The sequence below is a fragment of the Oncorhynchus masou genome, chromosome 29 (genome assembly GCF_036934945.1).
Source record: "Oncorhynchus masou masou isolate Uvic2021 chromosome 29, UVic_Omas_1.1, whole genome shotgun sequence".
NCBI lineage: Eukaryota > Metazoa > Chordata > Actinopteri > Salmoniformes > Salmonidae > Oncorhynchus > Oncorhynchus masou.
This window is the reverse complement of record NC_088240.1, coordinates 21498841-21513749: the sequence shown is the minus strand read 5'-3', so window position 1 is coordinate 21513749 and position 14909 is coordinate 21498841. Positions and strand designations below refer to the sequence as shown.

The 14909-nt window shown below is 41.3% G+C and overlaps 1 protein-coding gene across 2 annotated transcripts; it reads right to left on the bottom strand.

The window, feature by feature from the left end:
* Positions 1 to 9678: 9678 nt before the first annotated feature.
* On the bottom strand, positions 9679 to 14889 carry gja3 (gap junction protein, alpha 3). 2 transcript variants are annotated; one of them, XM_064944267.1, is made up of 3 exons: positions 14809 to 14889; positions 12937 to 12997; positions 9679 to 11556 (listed from the first exon to the last, which is right to left on the bottom strand). In XM_064944267.1, the coding sequence occupies exon 3, from the start codon at positions 11519 to 11521 to the stop codon at positions 10199 to 10201; it is 1323 nt and encodes a 440-aa protein (XP_064800339.1). In that variant the 5' UTR covers positions 11522 to 11556; positions 12937 to 12997; positions 14809 to 14889; the 3' UTR covers positions 9679 to 10198. The 2 variants fall into 2 exon arrangements, with proteins under 2 accessions (XP_064800339.1, XP_064800340.1); XM_064944268.1 differs by lacking the exon at positions 14809 to 14889 and having other exon boundaries at positions 12937 to 13148.
* Between the last annotated feature and the right edge of the window lie 20 nt (positions 14890 to 14909).

Below are 14909 nucleotides of genomic sequence, written 5' to 3'. Positions count from 1 at the left end.
ATTGCTTATATATCTCTTACGTGCACGGTTGTGAAGCTGTGTGATGTGTCCATGTGAGTGAGACCTCACTGGCTCTGTCTGTGGCGTTAACACAGGGGCCCTCACCTGTAGTGGGGGCAACTCGTTTCCTGGGTACCAAGGTGACAGGCAAACACAGGCTACTGACGAAGGCCCATTTCTGTTAGGTGGCAGACAGAAGTCATAAAGGGGTGTTGCAAGTCGACAACTCTGGGGGTGCATCTCAATAGTCTAAAAGCAACACCTGAGGAGGAGCCAGTTAATGGAAGCCATGTTAGACTTTTGAGACTCGCTCAGGAGAAGAGGCGGGGGGATCACATGACAGGAAACAATGATGTAAAGTTATGAAAAGTTTCAAGTTCAGTAAGGACTTTCCATGAAAAGCTTGGTGTTCCATTCCTATTTTCTCACTGGATTGAAATGTTAATGTCTTGCCATACAGTATCATCTTGAGGATGACATTCTAGTAAATGATCCATTGTTAGATGTAAAGTGATTGGGGTCGACTCAGAATTGCCCATTGATTTCTAAAACATGTTATTCTTATTCCTGTTCAGTGTTCATATTGTTTTGAAAAGTATTGGTATTGAATGGTATTGAATATATGTTCCCAATGGGGGGCGCTATTGCCATGAGCGCACACATGTGCCATTGACCCATGCATAGAGGCCCGTATGGTGCCTAAACTCTTGATTTATTAACATCACAGCAAAAGGCTGTGTTAAAATAATACCCATCATTCCACACCTGAGCACTGCTATGCTGAGCCCCACGACAGGGTGTCTGAAAGATGCTGCAGTGTTTTTCCCCTGTGTGTGTGACTGATGTAAGACCTTAAAAGCCATCCCACTAGTATAGACCGCTGTAACCCCACTAGAGTGTAGGCCTAAGCATTATCAGTGTAAAATGTATCTAGATATCTTTTAAAAGGTCAAGCATAAAACTTAAGGTGTTTTAAAAAGACAGACAATTTCATCATGAGCATTTATTTCCTCTCATTTCTTTTTTTTGTTTAGTCTTTTATTTGTCTTTTTTGTTGTTGTTGGGAAGTGTCAGCTTTTTTCTTTATTTTCTATCAGTTAAGAGTTGGCCAGACTCCAATAACTTGTCCCATTGATCTAAAGCTGTAACGGCCCTGCACGCTCACAGCCAGCCCTGAGAGAGCGGATCAGGTGTAAAAACATTTTTCACCCTAGTGTTTTTTTTTTGTTTGGGCTCAATCCCCGGTTCTTTCAGGGGGCACAAAGGAAGAGCTGCGCTCAGCAGGGTCATGTGGTGAACCCTGCGCCCCAGGCGACGGGCGGACTATAGGTGGTGATTAGGGCCTCTGTGTGATGAATTCTTTTCGAATCACATGATATGAACTAATGTCGCCATTTAATTATAAAACAACAGAGTGGGAGGGGGGTGCAGAGCGTACACCTGCACCAGACCATGGGGGGAGGGGGAATGGATGACAACTGCATTTCTAATGTTTTGTGCTCCCAACCCATGGCTCAGACCCCAGTGAAGAAATATTTTTAAAAGCCCAGGGAGAAAGATAAGTATTACATTTAAACACAACATCTTGTTGAGCTTTTGGTTCTCATTGTCAATACTCAATAATGGTGTATCTGACAGTAGCTGATTTTCTCAGCCTTCTTTGCTCCCTGTGTAAATTATGGAGGGTTTAGTTTGTCCTTCTCATTATCTTTGATGGACAGGACAGTGTCCACCTTTATCACAAAGCCCTGTAACCTTGAGAAGCTGGCATTAAAGCCTGGCTCTCAACAAAGGGTTGTTGTGGGTGGATTAAGTTACATTTAGAATGACCTATCTTTATTTGGGGGACTTCTGGAAGCAGTGGGTGTAACCCTCTGACAAACACACACACAGCTCTCGCTCTAACAGGGAGTTTTTCTAAAGTTATCTATCCGGATTTCGCTTATTGGATAGGATTAAATCCATAGTAATCGAATGAAGAGAACGGAAGTCCCCATTCACTGATTTGTCCGTTCTATTCATTATATTTACATGCATTTAATCCTATCCGATAGGCAAAATCCATATAGATCATTCTTGAAAAACTAGGCCCTGGCTTTGCCTATAGGTGTCTCGGTTGAGACTCGCCTCCCTCTTTTCAACCCAGTGTCCCCACATTCCTGTTGCTGGGATGTGCTGTCAGCTTTGGGCGTGCTCCTCTGCCCAGGCGTTGCTGACACCTGGCAGATCTTACAATGCCTAGATAAGTATTTAACATAAACTAACCACATCATATGTTAAAGCAATCTTTCAGTCGATGTCACAGTCAATGACGTGGCACGCAACCATTGGTTGATGCATGCAACGTCTGAGCAGGGGAACGTGACCCATACCTCACTTTCTCATGACAAGCTCCTCCTTCTCATGGACAGTCAAAACACAAGCTCCCTATTGGATGCACTGTTTGGCCACACTGTAGGAAAATCACAGGACATGAAGTACTCAATACCAGGGTTAGGGTCAATTCCATTTTCAATTCACTCTATTTCAATGTGGATACGATTCTTTAATCAAATTTCAATTAGCTTGCTGATTTGACAGAATAAAAAATGGAATGTACTATTCGGCCACAGCCGCCACACTGTTCTAAATGTTTCAATGTCTTTTCTGTAGGTTTAATTAACATCACTGTATATCACTCATTCTCACACATGCACACATGCATACCCACGCTCCCCCTGTCACTGAATTGTGAGGCCTTGTATTAGAAGATGATGTCTGTGAAGGCTATACTAGGTCCAATAAAAACATTCAGGGCACTAGTGAAATAACGGGTGTACTGACTGACTGGCTTACTGAGGTATTCGGACTCTGGGGCCAGTGTGAATTTGTTAGGTGATTAAAGGCTATAAATAACTGCTGTCTGTTTTAGGCCCTTGGCCCTGGCTGCAGGGCTGGACAACTGCAGTTGGGACCCCGGGGCAAATACCTCCAGGTCCACCTTAAAATACAGCTCATCTCATGATATTCTTCACATTTTGCTATGAGGATGAAAGAAAATGTTGCAGTTTTAAAGCTAATTTCCTGGAATTCTTCACATTTTGCCGCTGCTTATGACATGTTCATCTGCTAATTGGGGGCCCCCCGACCTCCAGGGGGGCCCTGCTTCCCTGTCCAGTAATCTGGCCCTGCCTGGCTGTATGCAGAGCAGCCTTCACACTGCATCCCCCTGCCAACCCACCAGCAATCTACCAACAGTCCTTGCCACTGGGCCCTGTAACCCTGCACCTATCTCCTGTCTCTCTGCATGTTTGGTCGGCCCTGATCTATGCACTCAATATTCCCCATCACTCTCCTCCTTCTACGGGACCTACTCACATTTCTTTTTCCATTGTCAATCTCCCTACATTTCCCATCTGCTGCTAGCCACTGTTCTTCTCAACTCTCAAACATGTCCACAAGTACAAAACAGGTGTCCATGTAATTTGTACCCCTGAGTTCCAGGAACAGCGTGAAGGGTCATTCCTTCCTCATTCTCATGCGTCCGGTGCTCCTGATCCAGGTGCTACTCTAAGCCCTTCTAGTACACTAGACCCCTCAGCCTGGTTATTGTTCTTTTAGGAAGATTACAAATCACACACTGACTCCTGTGAGTGCCCAATATAGATATGTTTGACACTTATGGGGTTCCCACATGGATGTTTCTATTTTTATTCATAAGCTAGCTGGCTACCTTGACGTAGACCCTGAGAAAGTATCTCAATTTCCCTCAGTTTTCTTAGGTTGCAGTTTACTATAATACTGTTGATTGACTCAGATTTTATCCTGCTTGTTATATGCCACCTCTATGCCAAACTCATATTAACTTTCCTGGATGTTTAATGTTTGGAAGTTGGCTCACTGGCATCTTGTACAGCAGGGTGTTGTAAATTGTTGCTGGGTCTGTGTGACAGTGCTAAATGGGTTTGTGCTAAATGTTTGTCTCCAACGTGTGAGACTGACACGCTGGTCTAACTTTAGTTATACGCGTGGATGTGTGTACGCAGGGTAGTCAGCACTGTGGAGAGGGATGTGTCACTCCTCCCTTCCAGCTCACTATCACATTCTCACATCCCCTCTTGGAATGTGAAGAGAGGGAGCGATAAGTTTAAGGGTTGTGTAGGTCAATGAACGTGAGCTCTTGTACAAAATCCACCCCAGCATCCCCAAGATATGATATATACAAAAGTAATTTCTTTGTCCTGCTAGAATAGAGCTTCCCCGGTCAACTGTAAGTGCTGTTATTGTGAAGTGGAAATGTCTAGGGGCAACATCGGCTCAACCGTGAAGTGGTAGGCCTCAGAACGGGACCGCAGAATGCTTAAGCATGTAGCATGTAAAAATCACTTGTCCTCGGTTGCAACACTTGCTACCGAGTTCCAAACTGCCTCTGGAAGCAACGTCAGCACAAGAACAGTTAGTTGGGAGTTTAATGAAATGGGTTTCCATGGCCGAGCAGCCGCACACATGCCTATGATCACCATGCGCAATGCCAAGTGTTGGCTGGAGTGGTGTAAAGCTCACCATCATTGGACTCTGAAGCATTGGAAATGTGTTCTCTGGAGTGATGAATCACGCTTCACCATCTGGGAGTCCGACGGACTCTGGACGCCAGGAGCACGCTACCTGCCCGAATGCATAATGCCAACTGTAAAGTTTGGTGGATGAGGAATAACATTCTGGGGCTGTTTTTCATGGTTCGGGCTAGGCTACAGCATACATTCTAGATGATTTTGTACTTCCAACTTTGTGGCAACAGTTTTGGGAAGTTCTTGTTTCAGAATGACAATGCCCCTGTGCACAAAGCGAGGTCCATACAGAAATGGTTTGTCAAGATCGGTGTGGAAGAACTTCACTGAACACCTTTGGGATGAATTGGAACGCCGACTGCGAGCCAGCCTAATCGCCCAACATCAGTGGCCAACCTCACTAATGCTCTTGTGGCTGAATGGAAGTAAGTTCGCACAGTGGAGGCTGTTATAGCACCAAAGTGGGGACCAACTCCATATTAATGCCCATGATTTTGGAATGAGATGTTTGACGAGCACCTCATGGAGGTGTGTGTGTGTGTGTGTTGCAAATGTATACTCAAGTACAGAAGGTCCACATACTGGCTCAATTTTATTGACCACCACATACTCCAGAAATATGGTACAAAAAGTTTATTTAATAACAGTTTTGTAAACGTTTGAGGTAAATTAACATTTACATCAACTTGTTCTTACAAAATGTCATACACAAGACACTTCTCTTAAGACAGAATTGAAACAGGCTGCTGTTCTGAGCATACAGTAGATGGTTCCTACTCCCTGACTGGCCAGAGAAATCACGCTCTGCATGACACACATCAAGAGTTTGAAGAAAACTACTGTATGTTATCCTATTGGATGAGGGGCTTGCGGACAACTCAAAACAATACACACATTGCTGTGTGTAGAAGAGAGGAAGGGCCAGCTACCCAGCTGACATTCTCTCAACGTTAGTGTGACATTGTATTACAAGCTAACTACAGAGCCACATGGATGTTGTGAGAAGAAAACACAGTGAAAGCACTGAGTGAGCACATAGAAAATACTCACAGCCCACTTTTTTTCTATATTTGAAAACCCAAACTTTCTGCAATCATCTCAGACCATGAGTTAACTTATAGATGTATCATATATTCACATTTGATGTCATTTTTGAAATAATGTCTAACGCAAAGAGCCGCTGTGTTTAACGGTTAAGACATTTTCCTTTAAGGATTCTAAACATTGGCAGTCCGGTGTCTTTACTTCTCTCTCCTATATATAGATATATGATTCATAGAACAACATGTTTTGTCTTAATGTGCAAATCTTTGATCTTTTTACTAAAATGTAAACTTTAAGAACCAAAATGCAATAACACTGATTTGTTTGTGGTTTGGTACATTGAAATAGTTTCAATGAAAAGGTAACATCCATTGGGGGGAAAATGGATTGTTCCAATAAGAGTAAAACACTGCTATAAGCAAAACATTACATCGTCTCCTCTGGTCGTCTCACTACAGTTGTAATTATGGTTTTTACTTTGCATTGTTTGTTATTGTGTTTATTTCAGATCCTTCTCTAACTATAAACTATTAACATATGGTCATTTGAAGGTATAAGAAATATGTAAGAAATACATATATTTTGGTACAGGTGTTGTACCATACCAATCATGTTTCACAGGTAGCCTAAAGTCATTTAAGAAAAGGCCTATTTTAAGTGAGTGTTCATGTCGTGCATTGACTTGCATAGTTTTTCAGTTATTCAAGATGGTTCAGGTAATCTACAGAGTGAAATATTACATTTATACTAACTAGACGGAAGACTGTGCATGCCATTGCTTACAACAGGTGTAGTAGAAATGGTTGAGGTACTGTCAAGATGTTAACTGAAACACAAAAAAATTGAATGGGAATTCACTTTTCATCCTGGCATTATGACACTTGCAACATCATTGCCTTTGTGTGTTTTGTACCGAATAACTGTTTTGGTTGTCACAAACTGACTACAGTTAAGAAATTAGATTCCATTATAATTAAATTATGTTTAAAAAAAAGAACAACCCTTTTAAGAAAAAACATTAAAGTATCACATGATGTATGAGAATGAGTTACCCTCAACATGAAGATGCAATGATTAAAACGTGATATTGTGTGTGTATGTATATACACACACACACACAGTACCAGTCAGAAGTTTGGACACACCTACTCATTCAAGGGTTTTTCTTTATTTTTACTATTTTCTACATTGTAGAATAATAGTGAAGACATCAAAACTATGAAATAACACATATGAAAACATGTAACCAAAAAAGTGTTAAACAAATCAAAATATATTTTATATTCTTCAAAGTAGCCACTCTTTGTTCTTGACGACAGCTTTGTCCACTCTTGGCATTCTCTCTGGAATGCTTTTCCAACCGTCTTGAAGCACTTGTTGGCTGCTTTTCCTTCACTCTGCGGTCCAACTCATCCCAAACCATCTCAATTGGGTTGAGAGCTGGTCATTGTGGAGGTCAGCTCATCTGATGCAGCACTCCATCACTCTCCTTCTTGGTCAATTAGACCTTACACAGCCTGGAGGTCTGTTTGGGGTCATTGTCCTGTTGAAAAACAAATGATAGTCCCACTAAGCGCAAACCAGATGACATGGCGTATCGCTTCAGAATGCTGTGGTAGACATGCTGCTTAAGTGTGCCTTGAATTCTAAATAAATAAATGACAGTGTCACCAGCAAAGCACCCCCACACCATCACACCTCATCCTCCTCCATGCTTCACGGGGGGAACCACAGATGCGGAGATCATCGGTTCACTTACTCTGCGTCTCACAAAGACACGGCGGTTGGAACCAAAAATCTCTACTTTGGACTCATCAGACCAAAGGACAGATTTCCACCGGTCTAATGTCCATTGCTCATGTTTCTTGGCCCAAGCAAGTCTCTTCTTATTATTGGTGTCCTTTAGTATTGGTTTCTTTGCAGCAATTTGACCATGAAGGCCTGATTCACAAAGTCTCTGAACAGTTGATGTTGAGATGTCTGTTACTTGAACTCTGTGAAGCATTTATTTGGGCTGCAATCTGAGGCGCAGTTAATTGCCCATTTCTGAGGCTGGTAACACTATCCTTTGCAGCAGAGGTAACTCTGGGTCTTTCTTTCCTGTGGCGGTCCTCATGAGAGCCAGTTTCATTATAGCGCTAGATTGTTTTTGTGACTGCACTTGAAGAAACATTCAAAGTTCTTGACATTTTTCAGATTGACTGACTGTCGTTTCTCTTTGCTTATTTTAGCTGTTCTTGCCATAATAAGGACTTGGTCTTTTACTAAATAGGGATATATTCTGTATACCAACCCTACCTTGTCACAACACAACTGATTGGCTCAAACGCTTTAAGAAGGAAAGAAATTCCACAAATTAACTTTTTAACAAGGTGACCTGAAAATTGAAGCAGGTTGAGAAGATGCCAAGAGTGTGCAAAGCTGTCATCAAGGCAAAGGGTGGCTACTTTGAAGAATCTCAATTATAAAATATATTTTGATTTGTATAACACTTTTTTGGTTACTGCATGATTCCATGTGTGTCATTTCATAGTTTTAATGTCATCACTGTTATTCTATAATGTAGAAAATAGTACAAATAAAGAAAAACCCTGGAATGAGTAGGTGTGTCCAAACTTTTGACTGGTACTGTATATATAAACAAATCTCTCTAGTCAAATCAAAAAGCTTTGTTACTTTTGATTGAACTAAACATCTGGAAAAACTATTTGGAAATCTTCAACATGTCAGCTTTTTAGATGGTGTTGTTAATCTAGTTTCTTCACATTTGCAAGATGTGTGATACTTAAATATCCTGTAATTGGTTTATTTACCCTCTTAATTTAAAGCATTTGGGTTTATTTTGTTTTCAACCACTTGAAAATTGGATGTCAACTTTTCATTGTGCATATGTCAGTATGCTTTCTAATTTCAGGCAAAAAAAGTGTACGTTGATTTGCTTAATTTCTGCATTCGAGAATCAAATGTAGGAGCAGGGTCTGGAACTATGGAACTTACAGTAAGAATAGCTGTGGACTACAAGCACATACATTCAACTCCTAGTTTTGACCCATCATACATTCAACTCCTAGTTTTGACCCGTCATACATTCAACTCCTAGTTTTGACCCGTCATACATTCAACTCCTAGTTTTGACCCGTCATACATTCAACTCCTAGTTTTGACCCGTCATTTGCTTAAAGTTTTTGTGTAACTTATGTGTTCAGTAAGTGGATCCTGGGTAAAACTAAGACAAAGAAATGCACCTGTAGACCTGTTAGTGAATCAGTGAGTTGTAGTTTTGCATTTACAGATTCCACCATTACTCTTCAAACACAAAATACAAAAAATGTATTTCCAAACACTGATAGCTGAGCTATTTCCTGAATATACTAAAAGTAATTTAGACTGTGAAATTCAGGCAGTGTCATAAAGTATAAGATAAAAGTTCTATAATGAACAAGCAAATGTTATTATCCCCATATCGGTGTCATTGCTGACATTGTACAGTAACCCTTAACCCTAAAGAAAGGATGAGAGCATACATGCTGCTGATTTAGTTTGTCTTGCAATGGACTTTCTATGATACACAAAACAAGTGTTTAAAAAATGTATTTTAAAAGCCTAGTGCTATTAAAAATGTGATTTTCCTGTGTTTTCTATTTCCACACTATGAGGTTGGAATAATACAGTGAAGTTGTGAACATGATCATATTGCCCTTTAGTGTTGAGTTGTTTGAAAAGACTGCCTGAAGTTTCTGCCTGTTTTGGTGGGATGGAGTTTTTACCTGCCTGGTGATATAGTTAATAGACCAATAAGATAGAGCGTTGCAAATCTCTCTGCCAATAACAGCTAGTTTTCAGTTTTCCCCTCCCCACTCAGACCACTCCCAGACAGTCCTAAGAACGTTCTTGCTTGGAGGATTTGCTCTTTGCTAAGAAGCTCTTTTTTTTCACCATTTTAATTGAAAAAAATCACAGGTTGTTATCCAGAAATAATTTAATATTAAGATAAAAACGGCTGCCTTGGATCTTTAAGAAAGGTTCAACTTGTATAACAGCAAAAGAGAAAATATACTAAACAAACAACTAGTCTCAAAACACCCTGTACTTGTTCCACATTACAGTTTTATTCGAAATTGGTTCTCAGCAATTTGCCAATCGAACTCAACGACTTGATGAATGTACAGTATCATTCCTAATTGGAATAAATAGGCTTTTATGTTCATCAAATAAACACAACAACAACAACCACTGTTGACAAGAGCACATTGACACATACTAGGCCATTGAAACCGAATTCAAACAAAAAAGTTACTTGGCCACTTTAAAGTGTAATGAGAACCCTAAAGTCCCATGATGTCCAGTATATTGAAGCCTTTGGCCTGTAAGACCATTTTAACGCACATTGCACAATCACACGGCACATTTTTTTGTATCATAATGCATATGCTACAACTCACCAATTGCACTGATATTAACTGCTGTTTTGGCAACAACTCCAGACCCTTGCCTCACATTGCCTCCAATTATTATTATTTATTTATTTAAATCATTTTTTTTATAGAAAAATCATTGGGGTGGTTGGGAAGGCTTTGGAAGGTTGGAGGTGTATTTAGGGGGACTGACTATACTGCCAAGTCGTTGGGCCTGGCTCTGATGCTGCTGCTCTTGCTGGCCCTGCTGAGCCGGCGAGGGTCTGTGACCATGACGGGGGGCTCATGCATTTCCACTGTGGTGGTGACGTGGCCTTCCTCCTGATCAACATTCCCCCCACTCAAACTGCCCCCACTGGAGCTGGAGCTAGGGCTGGTGGTGGGGGGAGCAGCATTACAAGGCTGCTGCTTACTATCAGAGGAGGGGGCGGAGGAAGGGGCAGAGGAAGGGGAGGAGGAGGGGGATGTGACCTTCATTTCCCGAGTCTGCTGCTCGGTGGCCAGGTTGGCCCAGTTCTGCTGCGTGGTCAGCCTTTGGTTGTTGTTGCTGCTCATGTAGTAGGAGGACGAGGGCCCCTCCTGCAGGGGGTCCATCTTGAACTCTGCCGGGGAGGCCTCTACCTTGGGCCGCAGGAATGCACCACTCCCAGCTGTCACGTCCGTGTACGTCGGTGGGTAGCTGAGGTTGGGAAGGGCAGTTCTGGGGGCAGAAGTTTTGGACTCCGGCCCCACACCATCAGAGCGGGGCAACAACACATGATCAGGGTTGGCCATTCCCTGTTTAACTTTCTTCCACCCAAGGTGATAGATCTCTAACAAATTCAGCAAAAGAGACACGCAAGCCACCACAAGCATAAATATGATGAAAATCGTCTTTTCAGTGGGCCTAGATATGAAGCAGTCCACAGTGTTGGGGCAGGGCCACCGTGCACACTTGTATAGCGGCCTCAGCTGGAAGCCATAAAGTAAATATTGACCTAAAATGAACCCCACTTCAAAAAGGGTCTTGAAAATGATGTTGAACACATAGGTGCGCAGCAGGGCACCCCTAATGCGGATCTTGCCATGCTCATCCCTGATAGGTGGCTTCTCCTTTTTACCACCTCCCCCTCCCCCTGCATCCCCTCCTTCATTGTAAAGGAGTTCCTTTTCCTCCTGGAGTCTGTTGGCCTTTCGCAGCTCCTCCTCCTTCTCTTTCCGCTTCTCCTCCATGCGGACGATGTGCAGTACGTGACCCAGGTAGATGAGGGTGGGCGTGGACACAAAGATGATCTGCAGCACCCAGAAGCGGATGTGCGAGATGGGGAAAGCCTCATCATAGCAGACGTTCTCACACCCAGGCTGCTGTGTGTTGCAGGTGAAGTCAGACTGCTCGTCGCCCCACACGTCCTCGGCTGCCGCTCCCAGCACCAGGATCCTGAAGATGAAGAGGACAGTCAGCCAGACCTTGCCGATTACTGTTGAGTGTTCCTGTGCATTCTCCAACAGACGCCCCAGAAAGCTCCAGTCACCCATGCTTCAAGATTTATACCCTAGGGAGAAAGTACAGTCTGGAGTGAACAGAGGGAGGAGAGAAGGATGACGGGATGAAAAGACAGAGAGGGGGGAAAGAGATTGTCAGTTACCTGTTAAAGTGATACCATGTAACATAAAGCATGAATAATCCAGCATAAACTGCAGGGGGATAAAGGACAGAGAAACACTACAAACCTAGAGAGAGCAAGCAATGGTCGCGTCACCCACAAACATACAAAGGGTTAATCACACTTCACATCGGCACAACACATTAAGCGCTTATTAAAATTAATTCCATAAAATGGCCTTGAAGAAGTCATTGGCGTTAACTGCTAAATCAATTATTTTAATCGAACAATCGGTCAAAGCAAGTGAACGGTATAGAAATGTTCTGTAATGCCACAGAATTTTGTGAAGCCCCCTATTTCTCTATTTAGCATTAACTATGAACCTGACATTTATGCTAACACTCTTTCACTCTCCTGTTCTCTCTCTAAAACTTTCTCTCGGTCACTGTCACACATACACACATGCACTCCCTCTCTCTTTCTGTCTCTCACCTGCTCGCTCCACTACCCAGCAGGCATTTGCTGAGATCAACATTATAATGGTCAAAAACAGCAGTGAGGTTGGACTGCGGTGTGTTGGCCCTGACACACACGACTCCCACTGTTACAGATCCAACAGAGCCTTAGGTGTCAAGTCCAACGATATAACATACAATCTTCAACATCTAATAGGCCTTTATATCCTGTGATGTACAGAATTACATTTTTATTGAGAACAGGGACAGCTATAGGCCTCTTTTAACATGCTAATAATTCATTAGCTAAATCTAATACATCTGTAACACAGTTGTAAAAAAATGTGTGCTATTTTAATGGCAATTTAATGGTCAATTATATAAGAAATTGCAGCCAATAAATGCAAAGACACCATATTCATAATTACATATATTGACTAAGCTATTAACTATACTGTCATACTGCATAAATTAAAACCAAACGGAATAACCAGATTACACTTTCCCCATATGTGATCCTCAAAAACAAGCTATGAGAATGATTTTAACTAACCTCTGAATATACGTTTGAAACTAAGACATTGCACAACATTTGCCAGCCCTAGTTACAAAAAACACTGTTGAATACAAGAGAATGAAGACAAATACTCGGACTTTTTTTTGTAGGTATTTTCTTAAAACTGCATTTTTGGTTAAGGGCTTGTAAGTAAGCATTTCACTGTAAGGTCTGTTGTATTCCGCGCATGTGACAAATAAAATAGTATTTTATTTGTTATCTATGTATAGTGCTTGGTTAGCTTTGTGCGCATGAACTTGCCAGTAGAGGCCTATCAATCTACTATTCACACCAAAAGCAAAACACAAGCAGAAACATAAAATGGTTGGAACTTACTCAAATGTTCTTGTATTGAGGGTAATAAATCCATCGACTGGGTTCAGAATAAATATGACACCTGTAAAGAAAAAAAAGATAAATTAATGGATGAATATGTTAATTCGTTGATTTACATCAAAAGTTTATTCCCTTATCTTTAAGCAGACTGACACACGTGATAGGTATTTTTTTGGTTTACTGTTATTTTTTTAAACTCTTATTGAAGTGAAAATGACCATGCCCTGATTCATAAATATTAATTGGCGTCATAAATTAATATATTAATTAGATTGGAAAAACAAGGCATTTTGACACAGAATTGATAGGCAAAGAAATGTTAATCTCGAGAGTTGAGAGATGTTTCAACCTATTTCTCTCTCCATATCAACATCCCATCGCATAGTTTGTATCCTGATGAAAATGTGGGATTCTTTTTTTTCCTTCACGGCAAATACATCTGAAATATATATTAAACGTGTTAACATTATAAACATACTAAACGTGACATACCCCAAATGAATGCTTGTCTCATCAGAATTGTAAATGCTAATCAAGAGAAATACTTTGATCGAAAAGAAACGCGCACCTAAAGATTGGATAAATACATGACCGTATGAAACAGTCAAAAATACACATACAAAACTCGAAATGCTTTAAAAGTTTTGTTTAATATTTATTTATATTATTATTTGTATTATCATTATTACTGCTATTATAAGGACTACAGTATTAGAATAGCCTATCTGATAAGGTTGGAATGTTGTGTGTTCTTTGTCTCAACATTTGTTTTGTTTAATTACGTGTATCAGTCCAGAAAATATCCCATCATATTATACAAATCGAATAGGTTGAATATCAGATTTATGAAGGTTTTGAAGACCATTAGATAAGTCATAATAATTAACTCGATCAAGTTCAGGTAGCCAACAGTAACCTACAAAGTGTGCTGCCTCACAAATCGACAATACAGAGGGTGCCAGATAGGCTTGGTGTCCACTGGCTTTATTTTTTAGCTCCCATATACCTTTGTTATCGTATTGTTTGACCGATAATAGGTCACTACTGTAATTTCTAATAATTAAATACTCAACATTTAAATGCTCATTAAATAAAATGTCCATTGATACGAGTTACCAGTAACCAGCATCACATCAGTAAAAGTGCCAGGAAAGATACTCGCACCTCATTTCAATCATACCTTAGACAGGAGATGCCCAATTTAAATATGGAAAGCAATATCCATCTGGCAATATCCATCTGCCATTGGTGCCATATTTTGAGTGCGTCGGATAGCCTACAGACCTCCCAGGGAAGCTGGTACCCTCCCCTCTTCACCAAATCCTGGCACCTCTGCCAGTTTACCAAACTCTTAAACGCAGCCAGGCCAAGTTATTCATTCAAACTTCACACTTGGATTCGCCGCCAAATTTGAGCAAGAAAAGTTAGTTTTTCGAGACGAATTGAACTTGAAGATGGGTTTCCGCGAAGCGCAGCTCACTCCCATTCCCAGCCATCGCGACTGTCACATTGTGTGACCATGCATGAGTGAATTCAGTAAGTCATCACCCTGGACCGATGCACGCCACGCCCCTATAAAACATCAAGCTTCAAATAGGCTATGCAGTCTGGGGGTGCATGTTACCATCCGGGAAAAATCACTTCTGCTTTCATAGTTTTACATCTGACCTTTGGTCTTTAGTGACGGAAGTTGGCAATTTCTGACAATAGGTAGCCCATCTGTGAGAAATAGTTCATTTGGAATGCTGAAGAGAACATAAGCCTGACAGATACAATTGTGAGTTAGGAATTTTTGATTCTACACCTCACTAGAATACAATTTACTTGTGATACATGGCTATCAAAAGTTACACTGCAAATCCAGTCACCCACCGCAAAACCCACGTAACCTCCCGCCCTCTCCTGGTTGTCCAGAGAAGCGCATCCCAGTGGCTGGAGGTTGATAACATTGGTATTACAACATATACTGTGAA